The sequence below is a fragment of the Echinococcus granulosus genome (assembly GCF_000524195.1).
Source record: "Echinococcus granulosus chromosome Unknown EG_S00149, whole genome shotgun sequence".
NCBI lineage: Eukaryota > Metazoa > Platyhelminthes > Cestoda > Cyclophyllidea > Taeniidae > Echinococcus > Echinococcus granulosus.
In genome coordinates, this window is record NW_020170529.1 from 158,985 (window position 1) to 179,143 (window position 20,159).

Sequence of the window (20,159 nt, forward strand, 5' to 3'; positions counted from 1 at the left end):
GGATCTGGTCAGGTGAAGAACTGCATCAAATATGCCAGCAGAAATAATGCTGCACTCCGTGAAGCTAGATTGCATGAGCTTTCATATATATTTAGTGATTATGTGGCGTATTACAAGAGGTTGGATACAAGGCAAATTGCTGCACCTTCCTTATCGGTTCGTTGTGATCAAATAATGGAAAGATTGCTTGCTGATTTGGAATAAGGATTCTTTTCCATTAGCAATAGAGGTTCAAGGTTGTTCGAGATTGCAAAGTAGAAAGGTCTGTTTTGATCACAAAGTTGTCCCAAAGTAGGTAGGTTTGTCTTGCTCTGCAGCAGTGTTAAAATGCTGTCTATCAGTTGAGATACTATCGCATAGTTTTGAAGCGTAGAAACTACCTTACGATGGAGTGTGGACAGTAGGAGGGACACAATAGTTTGTCCTAATAGTCTCTTGAGAGCTACATAGTTGCGTAGACAGGCTACATGAACGGTATGACTTTATGCAATTTCCCTAGGCGCGGATAAACAGTAACGTGAATGTTGATAGTAACATCTACTGCTGGTGGTGACAAGATGAGTAGGAACCGAGGGGAATGATGCTACAACTCTATTAGAAATCATATTACATCACTACACCCACCAATAATGATTAGATTTCACTGTTAAAATCATGACATGCAAATTGGTGCTATATTTCTTCTAAAGTTAATATGTCACCCGAAATGGTTCCCCTTAAGCAGCCGAAATGGCTGCCATCAAGGTGAACAATGACGTACAAATGGTGACCAAGTGTAATCTTGGAAGACTTTACAATGCCGTTTACATTACAAGCTTCGTTTGCCTCGCTATCGCTTGTCCCTTGCCTAACAGCGGTTAGCATTAAGTTTGGAAATGCGGAATTGATAGTACACGATCATTGTAATTAAAACGCTTGCCCTGGAAAAATCAACCGTTTCTGCAATGACAGAGCATAGAAAAATGATTTGCCTTGCATTGCTGGCCAAGAGGAGTGGAAGATAGCGTATTCTTAGTACCAGGGCGTTAGCTATTGGCATAAGGAACACAATTGGAAAAACTATATCTTCCAGAATTTTTGCTAATTCATGTGTACCTTGCATTCCAAAGTCTCCTTTTCGTCATTGACACATTCTTATAATCACCGCTACTTTTTCGATTTTCTTCACTATTTCTACCTGCTTCCCCACTTCCCCTACCCTTCCCTTTACAATGTCTTGAATCCATTACTCACCTATCGTCGATGAAACGGAATTACTTTGAATAATCATTAAAAATGACATTGAGAGTTATTACATAAAAGGCAGTTAACGCATTTGCCAGTAACATGGTCATTGGATTTCACGGGCAAGTGCTTTCACCAAGGGAACTGTTTATTCATCTTTCTTAGTCGAATATATCAAGGCTATTGTTTTGTAAACGCAATCTACTGTAGTTTCTACCGATTGTTTTCTCTCAGTCAACTGCTAATCAAATTAGGTAGGCATTCTACAGCTCTTCATTTTGGTTTCTCTTCTCAAAAAATCAGGAGCTGATACAGTTGTTTATTGCTTAGAATGTTTATTCTCCCTTATTGTTATTTTTTGTAATGATATTGCAAAAATTTTAAGTGATTTTTCCGCAAGAACAATAAAATGAGAGGAAAAATTGGTAGGAACTACAGCAGATTGCCTTCGCAGAACAATAGCCCTGACACATTTGAGTAAGAAAGATAAATAAGCAGTTCCTTTGGTGAAAACACTTGCCTATGAGATCCATTAACTACGCGAACGGCAAATGTGTCAACTGCCCTCTACGTAATAATACTCGATATGCCAATTTCAATGATTATTTGGAGTCATTCTGTTTCATCGAGGATACGATGGTAATGGATTTGCGAAATTGTGAAGGGTGGGGCAAATAAAGCTGGGAGCAGATAGAGTTGGTGGAAATTAGAAAAAAGTAGCAGTGACGGCAAGACTGTGTGAGCAACGAAGAGGAGACTTTGGAATGAAAGCTACAGAAGAATTAACAAAAGGGCTGACGAAAGTAATTGCTGAGTAAATCGTGTAGCATTTGGAGGTTGGTGAAGGAGAGAAGGGAGAATAGGAAGAGCAGAAGTAACACCTATGGGCAAATGAGGGTGAGGAGACAAGATGTTGAAGAGACTGAGTACAGAAGAAAGTTCAAAGAAGAGGGATAAAAAGTGGTTGGTGTGGAGGAACATTTCTTAATTTAATTTATTTTTTACTAATAAGTTGATGGAAGTTAAAATAACTGAAGTATTAGCATAATTACTAAGAACATGAATGAAAGCAATGACTGACGTCACCAGATCACAGGAAAATATTTCACCATTACAAATTCGTCATTAAATATGTTCCTGTTATGCTTAAATCAGGAGTAAATTTATAACTTGTTAATTACGGCCCTGACAGAATGATGTACTTAGAGTTGGGCAGTGTTTATTAGTATCATGTGGTGAGCTTCTCACTCCAAACATCTAGGTTGAGGCCCAACATTCGAAATACTTCTTCTTCTCCAAGGTTGGAACTCTACACGAAATGTCGTCAAATATGAGCAGACTAAAATAAATCGTAGATCTTAATTACACAAATCATTGAGCAATTGTTAAATTACCTATCTCATTCAAGCCTACTAAGACTGTTTAACATCAAAGTAGACTAAATAACATACAATCATGCTTGTGTTTGCATTTGAGCGCACGAAGTTAATAACGATGACGATTCCACTCGTTAACACCTTCCTTAAGCCCAACATGATCCTCAGTTTTCAATTTGTGAAGTCAAGGGAACGGTCAAAAGATGTGCTTCAGCTTTCCATCTATTGACGTTTAAAACCATTTTACAAATTTAGATTTCGAACACGGGCAAACATTGGGAATTTTGGACAAAGATCTGGTTGGGTACAGTAGAAGAACCGAAATTATTTACAGATTATACTTATGAGAAATAATTTTTAAAGTTTCTTTTGCATGACTATTGGGATCATGAGAGGAAATTAAGAGCATATGATTGTGTAAGGAATCACGGAATGCGGATGTCTATTTAAAGCAAACTTTAATATTTTCCCATGAAAAGTAAAAATGAATGAATGGATTTAAGCTGTATTCTAGATATCTGACCGCAAATTAGTGAGCAACAAAAATCAAAGTATAGCAGCTGGTGGTACTGCTAGCATAACCCCATCTAGTTGAATTTGGAATTGTCGGGAAACTGTTGGTGCAGCGTGAGACTATGTGAGATTTGCGCAGACACAACAATGGTTCTGGCTTTTGCAGTGGGATCAAACTGTAAAGCTTAAAGTGATGCTGTTTGCTTTGCAAAGGCAATAGACTGGTACCAACATGGGTCAAATTCTCATTACCTCGTAAAAGGCATCTATGGCCACGGTCGCGTTGTTGGTGGATGATGCAGCATTGCCGTTTATATTGCGGGCTTGTTTAGGCCCTATTTTTTGAATAAGTTTGTATTGACCAACGAAAACGGGAACTGCTAGGTGTTTTTACGAATGAAAAACTATTTAGTAGGTAACCATTTTAACGGATTCGGCAAGTTGATAGTTAATACACTGAGGCCATTTCTCTAATTTTGTACTGTTTTCTTTAGAACAAAGGTGTTGCAGCGAAAATCGCTCTGAAAGCAACAGAAACTGATCAATCAACTCCTTCAGTTGAAAATTTCCCAGAAAATAAATCGGTCGTGACAGTAACTGTGAATTATGGTAGTTGTCAATAACAATTGTTTTGAATAGAGATCTGACGCTATGGTGTAGTATGCGGCAGCAGTTGCGCTTTCTGAAAGGAAGTTGGGGTCAACCGGATTCTTGCCTTAAGTTAACACTCATGTGTCACCACCACTTCCGAGTTCAAGACCAGGCGTAATCTTCCCTGGATGTGGCGCAAATTGCCACACCTAGTCATCTAATTAAGGACCCTGTGACACCGACAAATGGCTTAATGAATCCCATTGTAGGGGCTACTACCATTATGAATAATGGCAAGGGTCACTACATACTCCCGATTCCCTCCTTAAGTACATATCAACAGCATATTCATATTCGTTCCAGAAGTAGATACTGAGAACTTCTTACAATAGTATAACGCCATAATAAGTCGCTGTCGGGTTAAGTGCTATTGTAGATTTTATATATGCACAAGAGTGAGGACGGCAATGCACTCGTCCGATCTGGCATTTCTGAGTCCAACAACGACTGCACAAATGCAGCTCGTGCAACAAGTTAAAGATATTTGTTCACCACTTTTGGCTGATGCATTCGAAAGTTTGTTCGATTAATACATTCTCGCCACCTCAAGTAACTCTTGACTCCTTGTAACCAAATGACTATGAAGATACAAACGCTAATGCTAGATCGTCCATTAACATCGCGGCCAATGCGATGGGGCCTTTCACGAGGTCCGCGTTTGTGCAGTCCATAGCTTTCCCACGGCCAACAGCATCTTTTGGAACCTTGCAATTCCCTTTCACTGCACAAGCCGAGGCCATTGATTTAGTTCAACACAATTAATTGCAATTTATGCTGCAGAATTAACAACAGCAACAGTTCTGCTCCAGGTTGATCCCAATTGGGATTATGCAAGGTGCATTGCCAACCACTGCTTATATCGGCGCAGGTAGGTAGCAGTTCGATATCCGTAAAATGCATTCTTTTGTTTCTGGTCAATCTCCAATGTGGTTTACTTTTAGCTGCTCACGCATATGTGCGTAACTCTCCGCACTATTGTTTGAATGAGTATACATCTTCTGCCTTCTTTTGGTTTGCCCCTCTCAAAGTATGTTCCTACTAAAGTGCGTTTTGTTTATCTTCAGCCGTAGCAGCTATTCGAAATCCTGCTGAGGTGTTGGCTTCACCCATCCCTCAAAGACATGATGCATCAGAGCGAGTAATAACTGGTCCTGAAGGCTGCAACCTAATCATTTTTATCTATCTCAAGATTGTGATGCTATAGATTTTGTCAAACTATTATCGCCCCTTGGAAGGGTTACCAGTGCAAAGGTCTGAGATGATCCAAATATAAAGAAAAGCGAATGCTTTGGCATGTCCCTGTATTATATTTAGCCTATGTTGACTTCAAATCCTACGGTTTATGCTTGATTCAGGTGAGTTTTCCTTATCCAAAGGACTGTCAGCCACGACGATCCAATTAGTGCTCAACGAGCAATCAGTGTAATGAATGGGTGTACAATGGGAAAAAAGCTACCAAATGTAGGGTTGGAACATTATAAGGGTGAAATGGATATCCAGCAGATCCTAGGAGTCCTATAAGTTAAGATTTATGTTTGTGCTTGTTGCGGGTGTCAACTTTTGCAAAAAACTTTCCTTTTCTTTTCCTGCTACGAATCATCAATAGTGCCGATTCCACCTACTTTTTCCGATTAATGTCCGCAAGATTTTCACTGAAAGGACAGTCGCTAGTGAAAGCAGATATAATCGCCGCGTATTGGAAATGATTTCTAATTCCACAAGTAAAGGAACTGTTACATTTGCGCTCTCCTCAGTGTCATGTCTTGGTGTAGAGGTGTGTGTGTGTGGTTTCAGCCTATGTCAGGGTTGTTATTCTATTTTCCTCCGATCTTCCATTGCAGTGCGTGATTATTGTACCTTTTTCGTGATTCACAGAGACTGCTAGGATTTTATCTTAAAAAGATTAGCCTCATTGGATTTCAATGCATGTGTGCATAGGTGTTTTATGTATTTCTTCTTTCCTTTTTTTCCTATTCTTAATAGCATTATTGTGTGTGCCCGATTCCTCACCGATACGTGTTGCACATCACTACCGCCAGTCCCTCATAGTTCGGGTATTTTCCTTGCTTTAATCTATTCCCGCCCCTATCGAACAAAGTTTAGTTTTATATGTCAAGTGTACTTTGTCTACCTAATACAATTTAGTCTACTTTTAATTAACCTAACCTTATCACAAAGATCCTTGCCAGAAGTGTCACCTTTATCTGAGAAAGATGAGCTTTTTTGACACTACTGTTGATGATGCCTCGCTCGAGAACTTATAAGTGCTTAGTTGGGAGAGAAGGAAAAGTAACAATATGTACAGCACTGATCAGCAGTCGTAGGTATCGCAATTGTTCCAAGAGAAGTTCTCATCGGAGGGATATGCGCTAATGTTGATAACATAGGTCTAGATTGCAGCAAGGAAGAATAGTTGAAATAATTATTGTACCACTTTATAGTTCTTAAAGGGTAATCAAAAGAATTGTTAAAATCAGAGAATGGGATCAATATACCAACACTCCATAGAAAAGCTTTTCTAACCCACATTTTATGGACAATACCAAAAAGGTCATGCCAAGAAGCAGCAGTCGTACTTACTAAAGTGAAGGGCAAACGTTAAAAAGAGATCCTTATGTAGGGAAATAACCCGCCTGATTAACACACAAGGGACGGAAGACTATTCCAAGAGTTGTAGAGTCGAAGTGGTTTGTCCAACTAGATGCGCTGTTTTCCACTGATCACTTGCGACTGCTTTTCGGGTCGAGGAGTGTAAAGTGATTCATTCATTAGCCAGTAAGCACTCAGAGTACGTACTGCAGGCACACTAAGAGAAGGCATAAATACCTGCTTAATCTAGGCTGATTTTCGATCCAGTGACTGTGTTTTTCGTTGTACGTCCAATCACATCCTAATAAGTAATGTGCAATGCAAGGTGGACGATCAAGCGCTTTTGGTCAGGACCTGGAAAACAGCACAATTTGGATACCGCGGTTAACACAATCGTTTCAATGCCTGAGGAGGAAGAAAATGAGTTAAATAAGTGATTCTCCTTTTTCATCTAATACGTTTGTGTTAAATCAGTCCTTCAACGTACAGACTGCATCACACTTTCCGGATGTTAGATACTATCTTATTACTTCAGGCATTTTATGTCACTTGGGGTGAATTTCGGACCATCATGTCTTCAGTCCTATTATGAATTAAAAGCTATTTTGTACCTCAAAATAAGAGTACATTTGTGCCTCTGTAAACAGTACCTCACGAAATTCAGGCTGTTTATCAACAATACGCGACTAGTCCATCTGGATACCTTACAAGCAAACCTTAATCCATTACCATCAGCTGCGATGCCCTCATCAGTTTGGCCGATCCAAATTATCAATGCAAACAATGACAACAATGTGACCACAAAAAAGTTTCTTTTACAATATTAGGAAAAAAAGCTCTTGCAATCCAGTGCAAGCCTTACAACAGCCACCGTTATCCCCTGCCTCTCAGACCTATTTTGCTGCACTAAACTCAGTCTCGTGGCTCAGCTGGCAAGGCACTAAGGCAGGAATTGAGGAAGGCTAGACCAACAGAAATTCACATTTTACTCAAATTCAAAACTTTAAAAGACTCGAGGTTTATTTCTCTGCCACAGCACTGCTCATTCGTTTCAGTGGTTCAGGCACAAAATCGTGCACTGTGACTTCCAACCTTGCATTACTGCCTTTTGGCTACTGTTTTGCCCTAATTTACCATTTTTACAATATGGAATGAGTGAATTCGCTTCCATTTCACCCATTTTTAAGTGATGTTGTAGACTCCACTTCTGCGGCACAACCCACTAATCTACGACAGGCAAAAGGAATTAGTCTTGAGGATCGCAGCCTGTTTATATATCAGCATCAGCAAGAGTACCACGATCGGCATCTTTTAACTTGCGTTTTAAGTTCATGGCCATGCTTAGTGTACAAATAGACACCGCGTTACAAAAAGGAGTAAATGTATTAGCACGAGCATGAGTTCGAGATGAAGGGGAGCATTTGAAGTGCGCGGAATGTGATGGGGTGAAAGGAAGGTGTAAAACCTACTTCTCATCACAGGTCAGTCAAAGAATACTCAAAGGCCCATCCTCAACCTACGACACAAAAGCTAAGCATCGTGTTGCAGACTTTGCAATCTAACTTGATCTCTTAATCAATGTAGGACACATTTGGGTGGTATCTTCCATGTATGTGTAATTTGGTCCTAAATCACATTTTGAGGAATAGTCCTAAATTATTTTAAAGGGTCACGTATATCCTTGTTTTAAAGAGTAGATGGTCATTATGACTGATTGCTATGTTACTGAATTGGCAAGCATACTGAATCAAAGTGAGCATGTGGACGAAAATGACTGCGGCTTTAACGAATCGTTGCTCTCGCCTTCCACGATTGCTCCTTTTCGCAACAGTAATTAACCATTCTCGCATCTCAGTGCTCATGCGCCTAGTCCGCACGATAGCACTGAATGCGAACATACAATTTGAATTAAACGTGAGGATGTTACAACCAATGCACTGCTCAGCAACCACGACTGTCACCGCAAGAATCACTATGAAAAATGGATGTGTGCGTTTTGATGACGATATAGGTGATGATACGACTGGATTAAATAATGAGTTCGTTGCAGCTGACGAATGACGCCAGCTCGGTCGTCAGTGTGTGCCAACACACGCAATCAGAGAACTATCGTCTGTCATTTCACCTTACTTCAAGGTGAAGGAGGAAGCCATCGCTGTGAGAGTAGTGGTGATAGCTTAGGTACCTCTGGAACTAGAAGCCTTAGGGTCAGCTTCGCTGGAGTGGAAGAATTGTGCAGATCTGCAGGAGATTAACCAAAGTAAATGCATTAATTGGTAGAGGATGTAAACCTTCAACTATATAGTAATTTGATAGTGCTTGAGAAAAATCCGCAACACCATGCCTCAATAATTGCTCACTTTTGGTAACTGATTACAAAAATAGTGGTAGGTGAATATTCACCATTCCATTACCGAAACACAAAAGGAGTCAAGAATATTGCCTGGTCTGTTAGCTCACACACTATATTATAAATAAGGCTAAAAGCGATGATGTAACAACTCACAAATGTGAGTAACTTGAAGACCTCAACGAGAAAGCACTAGAGATAATGAATGGCTTGTGTCTGGTCTCTTAATTAACGCTAATCCTTCGGTGATGGGAGAAGTATACCTAATTTTCCATTTTCTCTGAGTGCTACTCCAATCTAGTTGGAATGTTTGCTTATTTGTCACATCAGAGCAGTAGAGCATTTCTATTGGAATAGCGGTTGTTTGCTGCACCGTGGATCAGACCAACTATTTTTTCAGTTTCTCTATAATAGCCTTATTGACTGAATCAATGCAAAGCCGAACTTACACACTAGAAGATTAAGATAACTTTATCTATAAGTGCTAAGGATAATTTCCTCTCCTGGATCGAAATGGCCATATCTTGGCCTCATTGATAGGCAGGGAGACATTCTCTCGTCTTCCTGCTGCATATCTTACTGACTCTTTCTCCGTCCCTGTAGAGGTGTCTCTTGTGCTAATGGTGGTCATGTCTATTTCCCATTTCATTTTCCTCGGTTCTTGGTCCCTCAATTTATATATTGCTATCCTTTTGATTCCATGCCTTTGCTTTTGGACTTTTCTTCTCGCTCAGCTGCCTGCCTACATGCACACACGGGACGAAAATAAAAAATGCAGGTCACTCACGGGGTAGTCTGTTCGATGCGAAAAATAGCATAAACTGCTAAAAAATCACACTTTTATCTGGCAGATGCCTAGAGCATGTGGCTCAGAAGTCTTAGAATAGCTAAACACCTGGAGGAAGCCTTCCTAGTTGTTTCCTGTCAATTCTCTTCATTTATGATGGTGCTGGTATTCTTTACCATTGCTTAATTAATTAGGGGTAAAAGATATAATTGCATTTATTGAATTTCAGCTGAAGTGTGATGTCTAACTTTCCGACATTGCATTACTTTGTCTGACAGTCTGTGTAGCCAAGAAACCGTCACCATATTTCTTAAGGTACTTAAGGGACTTCCTTTGCTACTACAATAAAGGAAGGTCAAGATATTCTGATATAATACAGAGGGTAGATGAAAAGGCAGGGAGTACGAATGCAATACCTTCCCAATGTTGAGGTTAGAGTAATGGGTTTTGCTACGGTTTGCCATTGATGCTCTTCTTCCACATCAGCTTGAGCTGTAAGCTGTAGGCTAATTCTGTTACCTTCACATTCTGCTACTGACCTGCCATGACGTACGATAGACTAAATAAGTCCAAATAGCAATTAGGATGGTAGACGATGAACTATGGAGATATCAGAAGATAGAAATTAGTGATATTCCTCAACTGTTGAGATGATTGTGACTAATCTCTCGGAGATGAGTATGCAACTTCACCTCAAATACAACCACCACTGAGGCTGTTGGTACCGGAGCCATCGCTCTCACAGCGACGAGGCAATATTGAAAGACCTTTCTTTGGTTCCATACGACGTCGCACACCCACTGGTCTGATAGCTATCTGCACTCTCTGTCACCTTGTCATTCATCGACATCCCAACATCAACTGTGTAGGACATAGTACTTAACAAAATGTCATCATCAAATGTCAACATCTTTGCTAGCTGTAGTTCTAGTGTCCCTATTACAATGGATGCCACATTAGTAATAGTAGATGCACTACCACCATTATCCGAATTCTCATGATTACCACAGGTACAATTATCCAAGCCAGCGCCAAGTGCACCATCTGTAACAAGATACACGACTTCAAATGTAATGGGATGAGACGCCCTAGAACCACATATAAAGACAACTTCTCTCGCATCCACTAACCCGTATGCCACTTCTTTTCTCAGTGCTCAATGATGCTTGCTCTTTTCCCCTTCCACTTCGTTCCTTGCTCTCAATTGCCGAATTTCGCCTAAGAAATGTGATATGGGTCAAATGTTACTTCCAACCTCCCTGCTCTTCATCCACTACATACATTTCTGCCAAATGATTTGTGTCAGTTTGCACGATGTCAGCGAATCTCTTCTGAAAACAGAAGGATAGACTCCCTATTGTGCAGAAGTAGTGGTGAATCTACACATGAAATATCTCATTCAGATCTTTAAGATAAGGTACAAAAATGAAATATTTGGATAAGCGAGCTGTTTTTAATGTTGAAACATCTTGTTGAGATGTAGGTAGGGCAGTATTACAACTCATAGTTTGATAATGGTCACACCAGTGAGCTACGTGTTGCTTGTCATAATAAACTTAGCGGATATTTTGATACCGATTTCCACCCATAAGGTGAAGCAACACGGTAAGAAATTATGCTAGATGCAGTGAAACGCGTTTCTGTGCCTTCGATATTATTACTATTATACTGCCAACTTCCACTTATTTATGATTATATAGACCAAATTCAAGTAAATCAACATACAATGACACACTGTGCTCAAAAGGAGCAAAACTACACCACATGGTATAGATAACACAACATTGGCTGTCATTCTGCTCATACAAGCACAAGATGACACCACCACATCATTCACAGGACGAACTTAAAATCAGGAAATTCACATGCCAATCATAATATAGTAGTTTGCCCATGCTAATCATCTCGCTAACTAAAAAATTTGACAACGCATTCTGCGAATAAAACTGCCGAGTTCCCATTCATTGATCATCATATAGGTCATTAAGTGGACTTGCAATGATAAAGCATTTACTGATCACTCCATAACAAACCAGAAATCTCGAGTTACGAGTTTTGAGATCGGACTAAACAGATACAGTACCGCGCGAGCATACGTGACATCTTCCGGAAGCACCCGAAGCACCAAATTTATTCCACTGTATGTGCTCTAATCAACTTCTTTCTTAGCTTGCCAGTATTGCAAAAGACAATGGTCACATCTTTTGCAGTCAAAACATTCTGTTGCATCGAGTGCATTTTCTAGGGGAATAGGCCTAAAAATACTCAAAAATGTCTAACTTTAATTGGTTATTATTATCACTTCGCATATTTGGAACGAAATCACCGCGTAACAGCGACTAGTGTAAGGCAAATACACCACGGAATGTGACGTCCTTTGACATTTGATTGTACCCCCACAGAAACGGACTTTACGGAACAAACACTGAATTAATCAAGGGATGTCATCGAAATTCTGCATATCAGATGAAGTTCAAGTCCATAAACTACTTCAAAGCAGAAGTCAAGATGTCTACCTAACACGATCAGAGTGGCAAGTGGCGAATACAAAAACTGAGCACTTTGCGAAGTACATGAAAAGTGCCCATAAAAAGCTTATTTACAAGCTTCCTTTCCATTTTTACCGATAGAGCTTAAGTTAGCCTGTACCATATTTACTCAAATAAACTGATACAATCCATAAACATATCTGTCTGTAGCCTGCCTTAATAAACAAATTTTGGTAATAAAGTAGGAAATTGAAGCACCAATTCTACTTCTAATTATTTGGTCATAAAATATTAACATCTGAAGTTCACCAGAACAAACTGTCAGGAGTCAGATATCAGTTACTTTATTTCCATTAGGTGGGAATGAGTCCTACGGACCAGTCATTAGGTCACCCATAGAAGGGTGTCACTTTTTCCATATTCGAAAATCTCACCTTGCAATCTTTTACCGTAAGAAAATAAAGGCTATAATAGTTGGTTAGGAGCATAATAAAAGGTGGGTTATTAGGAAATTCGTCTCGCTACATCTCCAAATATATTTATTAATTGTTAAAGTCTTTTTTGATGGATATATTTGCCTCTTGAAAATGGCAAGAAAGTGTACTTTATCGGTCTTGAGGACACAAATTTAGTTAAGGACCCTCATCTTATTAGTAATGAGAAATGATTGTTCCAAGGGCAAGAAACTGAGCAAATGGCCAAAATGGGAAGCAGAGTGACTTTTGCTTACAAAAATATAGCCTTTTAGTGAAAGGTGTCTTGTGTTGAAACAGGAGGATCACTACCGGCAGCTCCTCATTCCCATTAATGAGGGTCTTTAACCAATCTTTAGTGATAGGATATCACAGGTACAAATGGTATCACAGACAAATTTATGCACCTTTCGCTTAGTAATCCTACCAACTTTCATGTTCTATCTAACTCTACCCACAAAAATGAAAGCAAGTGATTCCCTTTCAATTGTTTGCGTGATACCCCAGGTGTGTGTGTTGGGGGTCATCATTTCAACGAGATTTTCGATTCTGAAAAATGTGACACCTTTTATGGACTAGTTTGAAGACTGCTCTGTGAAATGCAATCCCATTTAGTGGAAATTGGGTAACTGACTGCAGATGGTTACTTGTTTTTTTCTGAAGGATTTCAGATATTATTAATCCATGCTTAATTAGTAGGCCGTTTGGCGTAGATTTGATTTATTTACAATAGCATTTGCTTATTGACTGATATAGAGAGTATTTTCTGACGTGAACGGATCAAAGCGCTGTTTCTATGCTCAAATGCCTTAGATCTCCTTCCAGAAGACTGAATTGCAACATTTAACACTGCAATCCGAAAATGTACATACGACAAAGAAATATAGATCACTCCATACTTACATACTGACACATTCACAAAATCCGGCTGTCAGGATGATCTGTGGCTCTAATCAGATGACACGGTCTTATTCAATGCTGCACCCACTATAGCGGTAACAAGATAGTGCTATGGATGACAAAGCCTGGAAACCAAATTGCTTGACCCACTATACTCAATTCAGTGGGTTGCACTCTACTCTTTAATCTGCATCACCCATTCCGCTTTCATAAAATGTATCTAGGACATTGGTTTTTACGATGTCTTGTCAGAAACATAAGGCAAAGCATATCATTTGGTGTGTGCTTGAGTTTAGCGATGTTACCTTCTACTTTTGACGTACGTGGTTATTCCAAATGTATCTGGCACTTTTATTAAGCATCGTTAGCTACGCCAATCTCAGAAAAGCACAAATTGTAGTTGCAGATATGCATAGTTACGCTGTTGAAATAAACACCTCACAGTTTAGCTGAACCGTTAGAAATTTGCATCACTTAAGGCATTGTTCTATGCACCAGATACAGCTATTATTAGCTTTCACCGCCTAAGCTAAGCACCAATTACTGTAGACATTTTTGGTAATGGGCACTGAGATTCTTTTAAATCCCTTCCTAAATGCATTTCTATGGAGGTTGCAACTCGCCATTGAATGAGTGTGAAGACGCAGTGAGTAATCAGCTGGGACATGATCATGCTTCCCTAGGATGAAGAAAGTAGATAACATTAATGACTTTTGGGATGCTATGGCTATATCAAAAAACTCATGTTTCACAATTTTAAAACATTATTTTGGTTTTTTATTACAATCAGGCAAGACAAAAACACTAGCTCAATTAAATAGTGGACAAACAGAAAGTGAGTTTAGCTTGCATTTGATTGGTGCATATGGTCATCTAGACACGTAGGTCCGTGCATTGGTTTTGACGTTGCAGCTACTTGCTATGCTATCTTGTGTCTTCACAGATAGCCATCAAACAAGCACATTGACAGTTTGAATGCACTTTTGTGGAGCAGGAGGTAGCATGAACGTAAATACGTGTTTAGCTGTAAACAACGCTGCCGTTCAACTGCTGAATGGTGATTGTGGCCAGCCAAACACAGGGCTGGCGTTCAGGTCTGTTAACTTATTTGAACACCCATTCACCCACCACACATTACTACGCTCAATACCAAGCATATTCTCCATGTCAATCAGCTACTTTCGTAATTTGCAACTTTCCCTACAGGCATTCTCAAACACATGACAAAATATTTTATTTGACCTGCGAATCTGTCAGCATATACCTTAGAATAAACAATCATTTCGAATCGTCGAAGCCATTGGAATAAATCCACATTAATGAAACATTACGAAAGATAAGAACTGATTAGATTGAGCCCTTGGGTTCTACAGGCGTTTCACGACCAGTGTTGGGCATTGCCACCTTTTGAGCAGTGGTTAAATTACCTTCTTAAATCACTAGGAAAAGTATACTAAAGAATAAGAATTTTATTTTTAGATAACGCATGCCAAAGTACCATATTGTTGCTACTTTGATTGAGATAGCGTAAAATGATCCCAAATCATCTGATTAGAATGCCTACTAGCTGGAGGCTACGATTGTGTCAAAGAGCAGGGAAACCAAAAACTAGGTAGTCGCTTTTCGTAATCAATCATGACTGCACTGGCTAATTGTTAGCACAATGTCCTTTCCTCACCATTGTTTAGGAAACACGTATTTTTGGTCTTAATCAAACGGTGATAATATCAAACCATCGTAAAAAGGGCCCAGTTGATGCGAAAGGGATCAATCTCCTCATTTTCCACATTTCGTATTCCTTTACCAAAGTACATTTACAACAGCTGTAATTACGTATTAAGGCGAAATTTTTGAGTTAAAGTACATATTTGCCTGTGTTAAAGGATTTTATGTTCTTCTTCAATGTTCGTGGCTGACATAAATGCGCCTCTCCCTTTTTCTGGGTTTCGCTAGTTACGCTGATCCCAAAGCACAAGTAACATCATAACTGTGTGCGGCTACACGGTGGGAGGAAAGCGCTTCAGATTTAATCTAAAATGAACGGCAACTGGCAATATCTGAAGAGCCCACCTGTTTCTACGATTCACTTCTCCTTTTTAGTGCAACTACTCTAGTCGACAAATTCTCATTGTGATCAAATATTGGAACACTGAATACTGAGGGGATGGTTTTATACACAATTTTTTTAAGAGTTTGCGCCTGTGGTGAGTATACACTAAAGAACATAGCATTTGACAGGTTCTTGAAGTGACTTTGGGTTAATCGAATATGATTTTCACTTTACTAGTCAGCATTTATACATTTTCATTTAACAAAAAAGCATTTAGCATGCATGATTTGCCCACACATTAAAATACTTGTTGAATATAATTGCAAAAAGATAATCAGTGGCAAACACGATTAAAGATCCCAAATCGCCTGGATTTGTTTTACTTGCAACTATGATTATGCACCCGCTATGCTGCTACTGAGGCCTTGCCATCCAATCAAGCTACTGATGCTAATATTAACCTCTTAGCCAATCGTATCATTTAGCGCGACACATCGGGCAAAAAGCTCTTTCTGATTGGCCCGTGGTGTCACACAGGCGAGCCACGCTACTCAGTGCACCAACCGATGGACAAGGTATGCTGCATTGTCATGGTAACCTGAGCCTAATCAAGCAACCAACCCTTAAAGGTGAGGAAATAAATTCAACAACGGGAAAGCCGACGATGTCCTAGCCTTTCTATAGCACGGATTATAGCTTAAGACGGAAAGCCGCCAATGAGACTATTAACTTGTACGTGGGATTAAGAATGGAAACCTGGTTACAGGAGTGCTATTCAGATTGATGGATTCTCTCATATTCCTGGGAAGCATTTTTACTAGACATTAGCGAGGATAGAAAAACTATTCACTGCTGCGATTAGAACAATTACAGCTGTAATAAATCTTTCCATTTAAGTCACCGCATCAAATTAGTGCGTTTATTTCTGTGCTGTTACATTAGATCTTGTGTCACTACAGGGCCCGAATCTCTGAAGCTGTAACAGAAGACGGGATCAGGAAACAGAATTGAGCAGCAAAACGATCTTTATAATCCGCGTGGCCGATGTGGCAGCGAGTAAGACGAAGTCAAGAGAGATGGAGAATTTGAGTGCTGCAGAATGCAACCAACTGAGCACTGTTTCGATAAGTTCACAAACTAAACTCCACCTACTTCTTTCTCTCTCTCTCCTTCTCCATCTATGCTCCAACTTTCGCCTCTTCCCCCATCACCGCTGCCATCACTGCTATCGGAAGAATTTGCCAACAGCTGCAATTAAGAATGGATGGACTCCTGCCAAAGTTAGAAGCAATGGCAATGTTGTCAACGAAGAGCTGAGATTTCTAACCGCAGGCCTGATTAGTCAGGCCTAGAAAAAAGACACCGCTAACTCAAAATCTTATCCTGAATGTACACTATGCAACACCTCTCAACCGCGGATGCTCCTAAACCTCTTAAGATGGCGCAATTTTTGATTTTCTTTTAAGCACAAGATGAGTGCTAGAATAGAGGTTTCACTTCATTGAGATTCACCTCAAGGCATGACTACTGCCTTGTCTCTATCATCGTAATCACCTAAGTCTGCGATTCCACGCAATTTAGAGGCGAACATTCGACTATGGTGTTACTCTGCAAAGGCTATAGTTGATAAAGCAAGAAAGTAAATGAAACATATTATCCAGTCTCTTTAGTGTAAAGACCTAAAAAATAAGCCAAATGTATAAGTGGAATTTCCTGTGACGACAATTAAATCTGGAATATCTAGGCCGAAGTATCAATAGAATATGAATCGGAATCGCTTAAATCACAAGGGAATGTGAAAAGGTTCCCTTATTAAAAAAGCAGCACCTCTCGATCTTTACCATTCCTCGTGTTCGCTAATCTCTTTTACTCACTATTGACCAATGAGTCGTAGGAGCCTAAGCCAATGAGATTAGGGTATGCATTATAAAAGGTCAGTTAATGATTCACAGCTGATGTCTGAGGTCCCTTTAACCATGAAATACGGTGAGATGTATTTCATTTGCACTTAACTGACATTTATGCTGCTTTCGTGTCGATCAAGAGCATATTTCTTGCATTAATAATATTAAAATTTATTCCCTCTCTCAGACTTTTCCATAGCACACATACTGAAGCTGTCACCTACAACACAGGTATTTCCAAAGCCATCCAGTTCAAACACTAAGGATGAAACTATATATAATTGCGGATCGAGACACTCCAAGTCCTTTGACATGGCTTCTATACTCTCATCATCATCGTCTGCTGCAGCAGTGAATTCTTCCAGCATTTCATCCACTAATTCAAAAGATCGTTTTGACGCATCGTCAATATTACAACTTGAGTGTGGATGTAGTGAAAAATTCCTCGTGACAGATTGGTCCACTCTTCCCTCCGTCCAGTCTTTGACCACATCTTGCGGTTCTTCAGTTAACCGAATGGAAACGTTACCCCTGCTATGTAGCCCACCCATCAATTACGGTACAATACTACCTACCCAAATCCAGCCTTACTCTCTGCCGCTGCAGCCTGGTGGAATCTATCTGGAAACCTCCAATTACCTTTCTTGGTGCAATTACTTGCTGTCAGCAACCTCTTTTAATATGCTAAGCCCAATCACAAACACAAGTATTGTCAATCCTCCTGATAATGCTTCAAATTTTTCTTGTATCAAAGTCGTAGAACACACTACCAATGGTGAGACGAATGACAGCGTCAGCTGTATCACAAGTACTAGTGAGGTGAAAGATATAGGAGTGGATGAGGAAGAGCTACCGAAATGGAAATGCCAGGAGTGTGGAAAGATGTACAACAGCTCTGCCTGTCTGCGAATGCATAAGCGAAGTCATTCACACCAGTGGAGATGCCACTTCTGTGATAAGGCGTTCTCACGCAAGTGGCTCCTTGACGGTCACGAGCGCACGCACACAGGCGAAAAGCCCTTCATCTGTCCCGTCTGCAGACGTGGCTTTGCCGATCGGTCGAACATGCGGATGCACATGCAGACACATATGGCTGAGAAGCGCTGTCGCTGTCCTCACTGTCTCCGATCATTCACGCGCCGCAGTTTGCTCATTCGACACATGGAAAAGTGCCCATTTTCCACTACTGCTGCAGCCACCGTTACGAATGATGCCCCCACCACGTCTACTGTGAACAGAGCATAGGACCTCAACATCATCGACTCAATCTTTTAAGATGAAGAGCTGGAGTTACTTTTGTGCCAAATTTTGGACTCAACCGACTCAAAGATTTCGTTATATATTTTTAAAGTATCTGTTTCCCACTCGTCTACTTCATAGTGAATGTCTGGCTTAAATATATGCAGCTTTTGCACAATCTTTCTACTTTTTAAATAAGAAGAGTGTTATCTGTCATTTGCGTGTCGGCCACCTGATGATTTGACATCAGATAACCTTTCAGAACGTTAAACTGGCTGATGCGAATGAATAATTTTATGGGATCAAAGTTGCTTGTGTTTTAACTCGGAGCTAGAACATGTGGAGATTGCTACAATTCCTCTGGCGTGATTCAAGATTGTAAAATGTGACTGTGACTTTGAATGTACTAGATGGTCAATGTGGTATCAACATTTACTCACCGTATAGACCAGAGCATAAGAAAAAAACGACGATGATTGTGGAAAATGAGTAATTTACTAGAAATCTATCTACTTTTAGATCCAGAGGTAGCGACTGAAGTGAGAATAGAATTGCGATCGCCATTTGAGAGTGACTTCATGCCTTATCCTTACCATTTTCTCCAAATCCTCAAACAACAAATCTATCAAGTTGTAAGTCCAACCCTTCTAGTTTTCAAGTCTAATACCTTATTCTTGATACAGGCTACCACCTTTAGAATGGGTTTTACAGCTGATTTTAAAATTTCATTGCATTCACTTGGTAGTTTTGATACCGTTACATTAGATGAATTCACATCCTTGCAACTTTTATTGCATCGTCACGATAATCTGATCTACTAGTAGACATTTAGGAGAGGTCAACTTCATATCTAAGACCTTATTTTGACTGTTTAGCACTTGAAATAAAGCATGTCAAATAGATTTTTGTTTTACAATGCCACAAACTCGTTAAGTGAGTGACATTTCTGACGAGATGGCGTCAGAGGGGAAGGATGCTTTGATTAATATTTGCCTTAGTAGAAAGGCTTTTTTGCCGTCTGTTTCACTACTGTAGTTATGTCTTTGGCGCCTTCACAAGGGAATTGAACGTAACATCAAGACTAAATATGTCCTTACTTCAGCTTCTCTATCCGTGACACGAGTGAATGTCAAGTCGTATCCAGGTGTGAGGCAACGGTATGTGGCTACCCAAAAGGGGGAAGCCACAGATGTTAACTGGCACGCTGATGGTTTCTCAGGTTAGGCTGGGGTGTAAACAATTCATCGCAGTTGGCTGCTCCTAGGGTTATCTTTGTTTAATCCAACCCAGTTAGCACAATTCGAAGCCGAGTATTTGAACTACGTATAAAAGAATTGCCCTCAAGCTTCCAAAACATATCAGACCAAAGCGGGGATCGGCAAATTAATATTTAGCCAACTGGACTACACTTCTTGAAAGAAATTTCCTTTGCAGATGCATTTAATTGCAACGAAGTTTAAAACTAATCACAGCACGCGAGTGAGTAAATACAGCCAACTCACTTTGTATGAATGGGAGATGCCGTGAACAGGGTCCGACCATGAAGAGGTATGGATACACGACGGCAGGTTGACCTTTATTCAGACGACAGAGCGGCCAATCACCAGTCAATTC

At 40.0% G+C, this 20,159-nt stretch overlaps 3 protein-coding genes across 3 annotated transcripts; 2 read left to right on the top strand and 1 right to left on the bottom strand. All coding sequences in view use genetic code 11, as the record gives it.

Annotated features, from left to right (window-relative positions):
• Positions 1-729: 729 nt before the first annotated feature.
• EGR_09483 (hypothetical protein) lies at positions 730-1,140 on the top strand (the record flags this gene model as incomplete). The annotated part of the gene is made up of 2 exons (XM_024498732.1): positions 730-856; positions 1,073-1,140. 2 exons carry the CDS (start codon positions 730-732, stop codon positions 1,138-1,140), a joined length of 195 nt encoding a protein of 64 aa, XP_024346871.1.
• A 4,892-nt stretch (positions 1,141-6,032) lies between these two features.
• Positions 6,033-10,995, bottom strand: EGR_09484 (hypothetical protein; the record flags this gene model as incomplete). Its single annotated transcript, XM_024498733.1, has 5 exons — positions 6,033-6,282; positions 7,070-7,165; positions 9,907-10,049; positions 10,323-10,578; positions 10,874-10,995. The coding sequence occupies 5 exons, from the start codon at positions 10,993-10,995 to the stop codon at positions 6,033-6,035; spliced, it is 867 nt and encodes a 288-aa protein (XP_024346872.1).
• Positions 10,996-17,618: 6,623 nt separating this feature from the next.
• On the top strand, positions 17,619-18,551 carry EGR_09485 (Protein snail; the record flags this gene model as incomplete). The annotated part of the gene is made up of 1 exon (XM_024498734.1): positions 17,619-18,551. One exon carries the CDS (start codon positions 17,619-17,621, stop codon positions 18,549-18,551), a length of 933 nt encoding a protein of 310 aa, XP_024346873.1.
• Between the last annotated feature and the right edge of the window lie 1,608 nt (positions 18,552-20,159).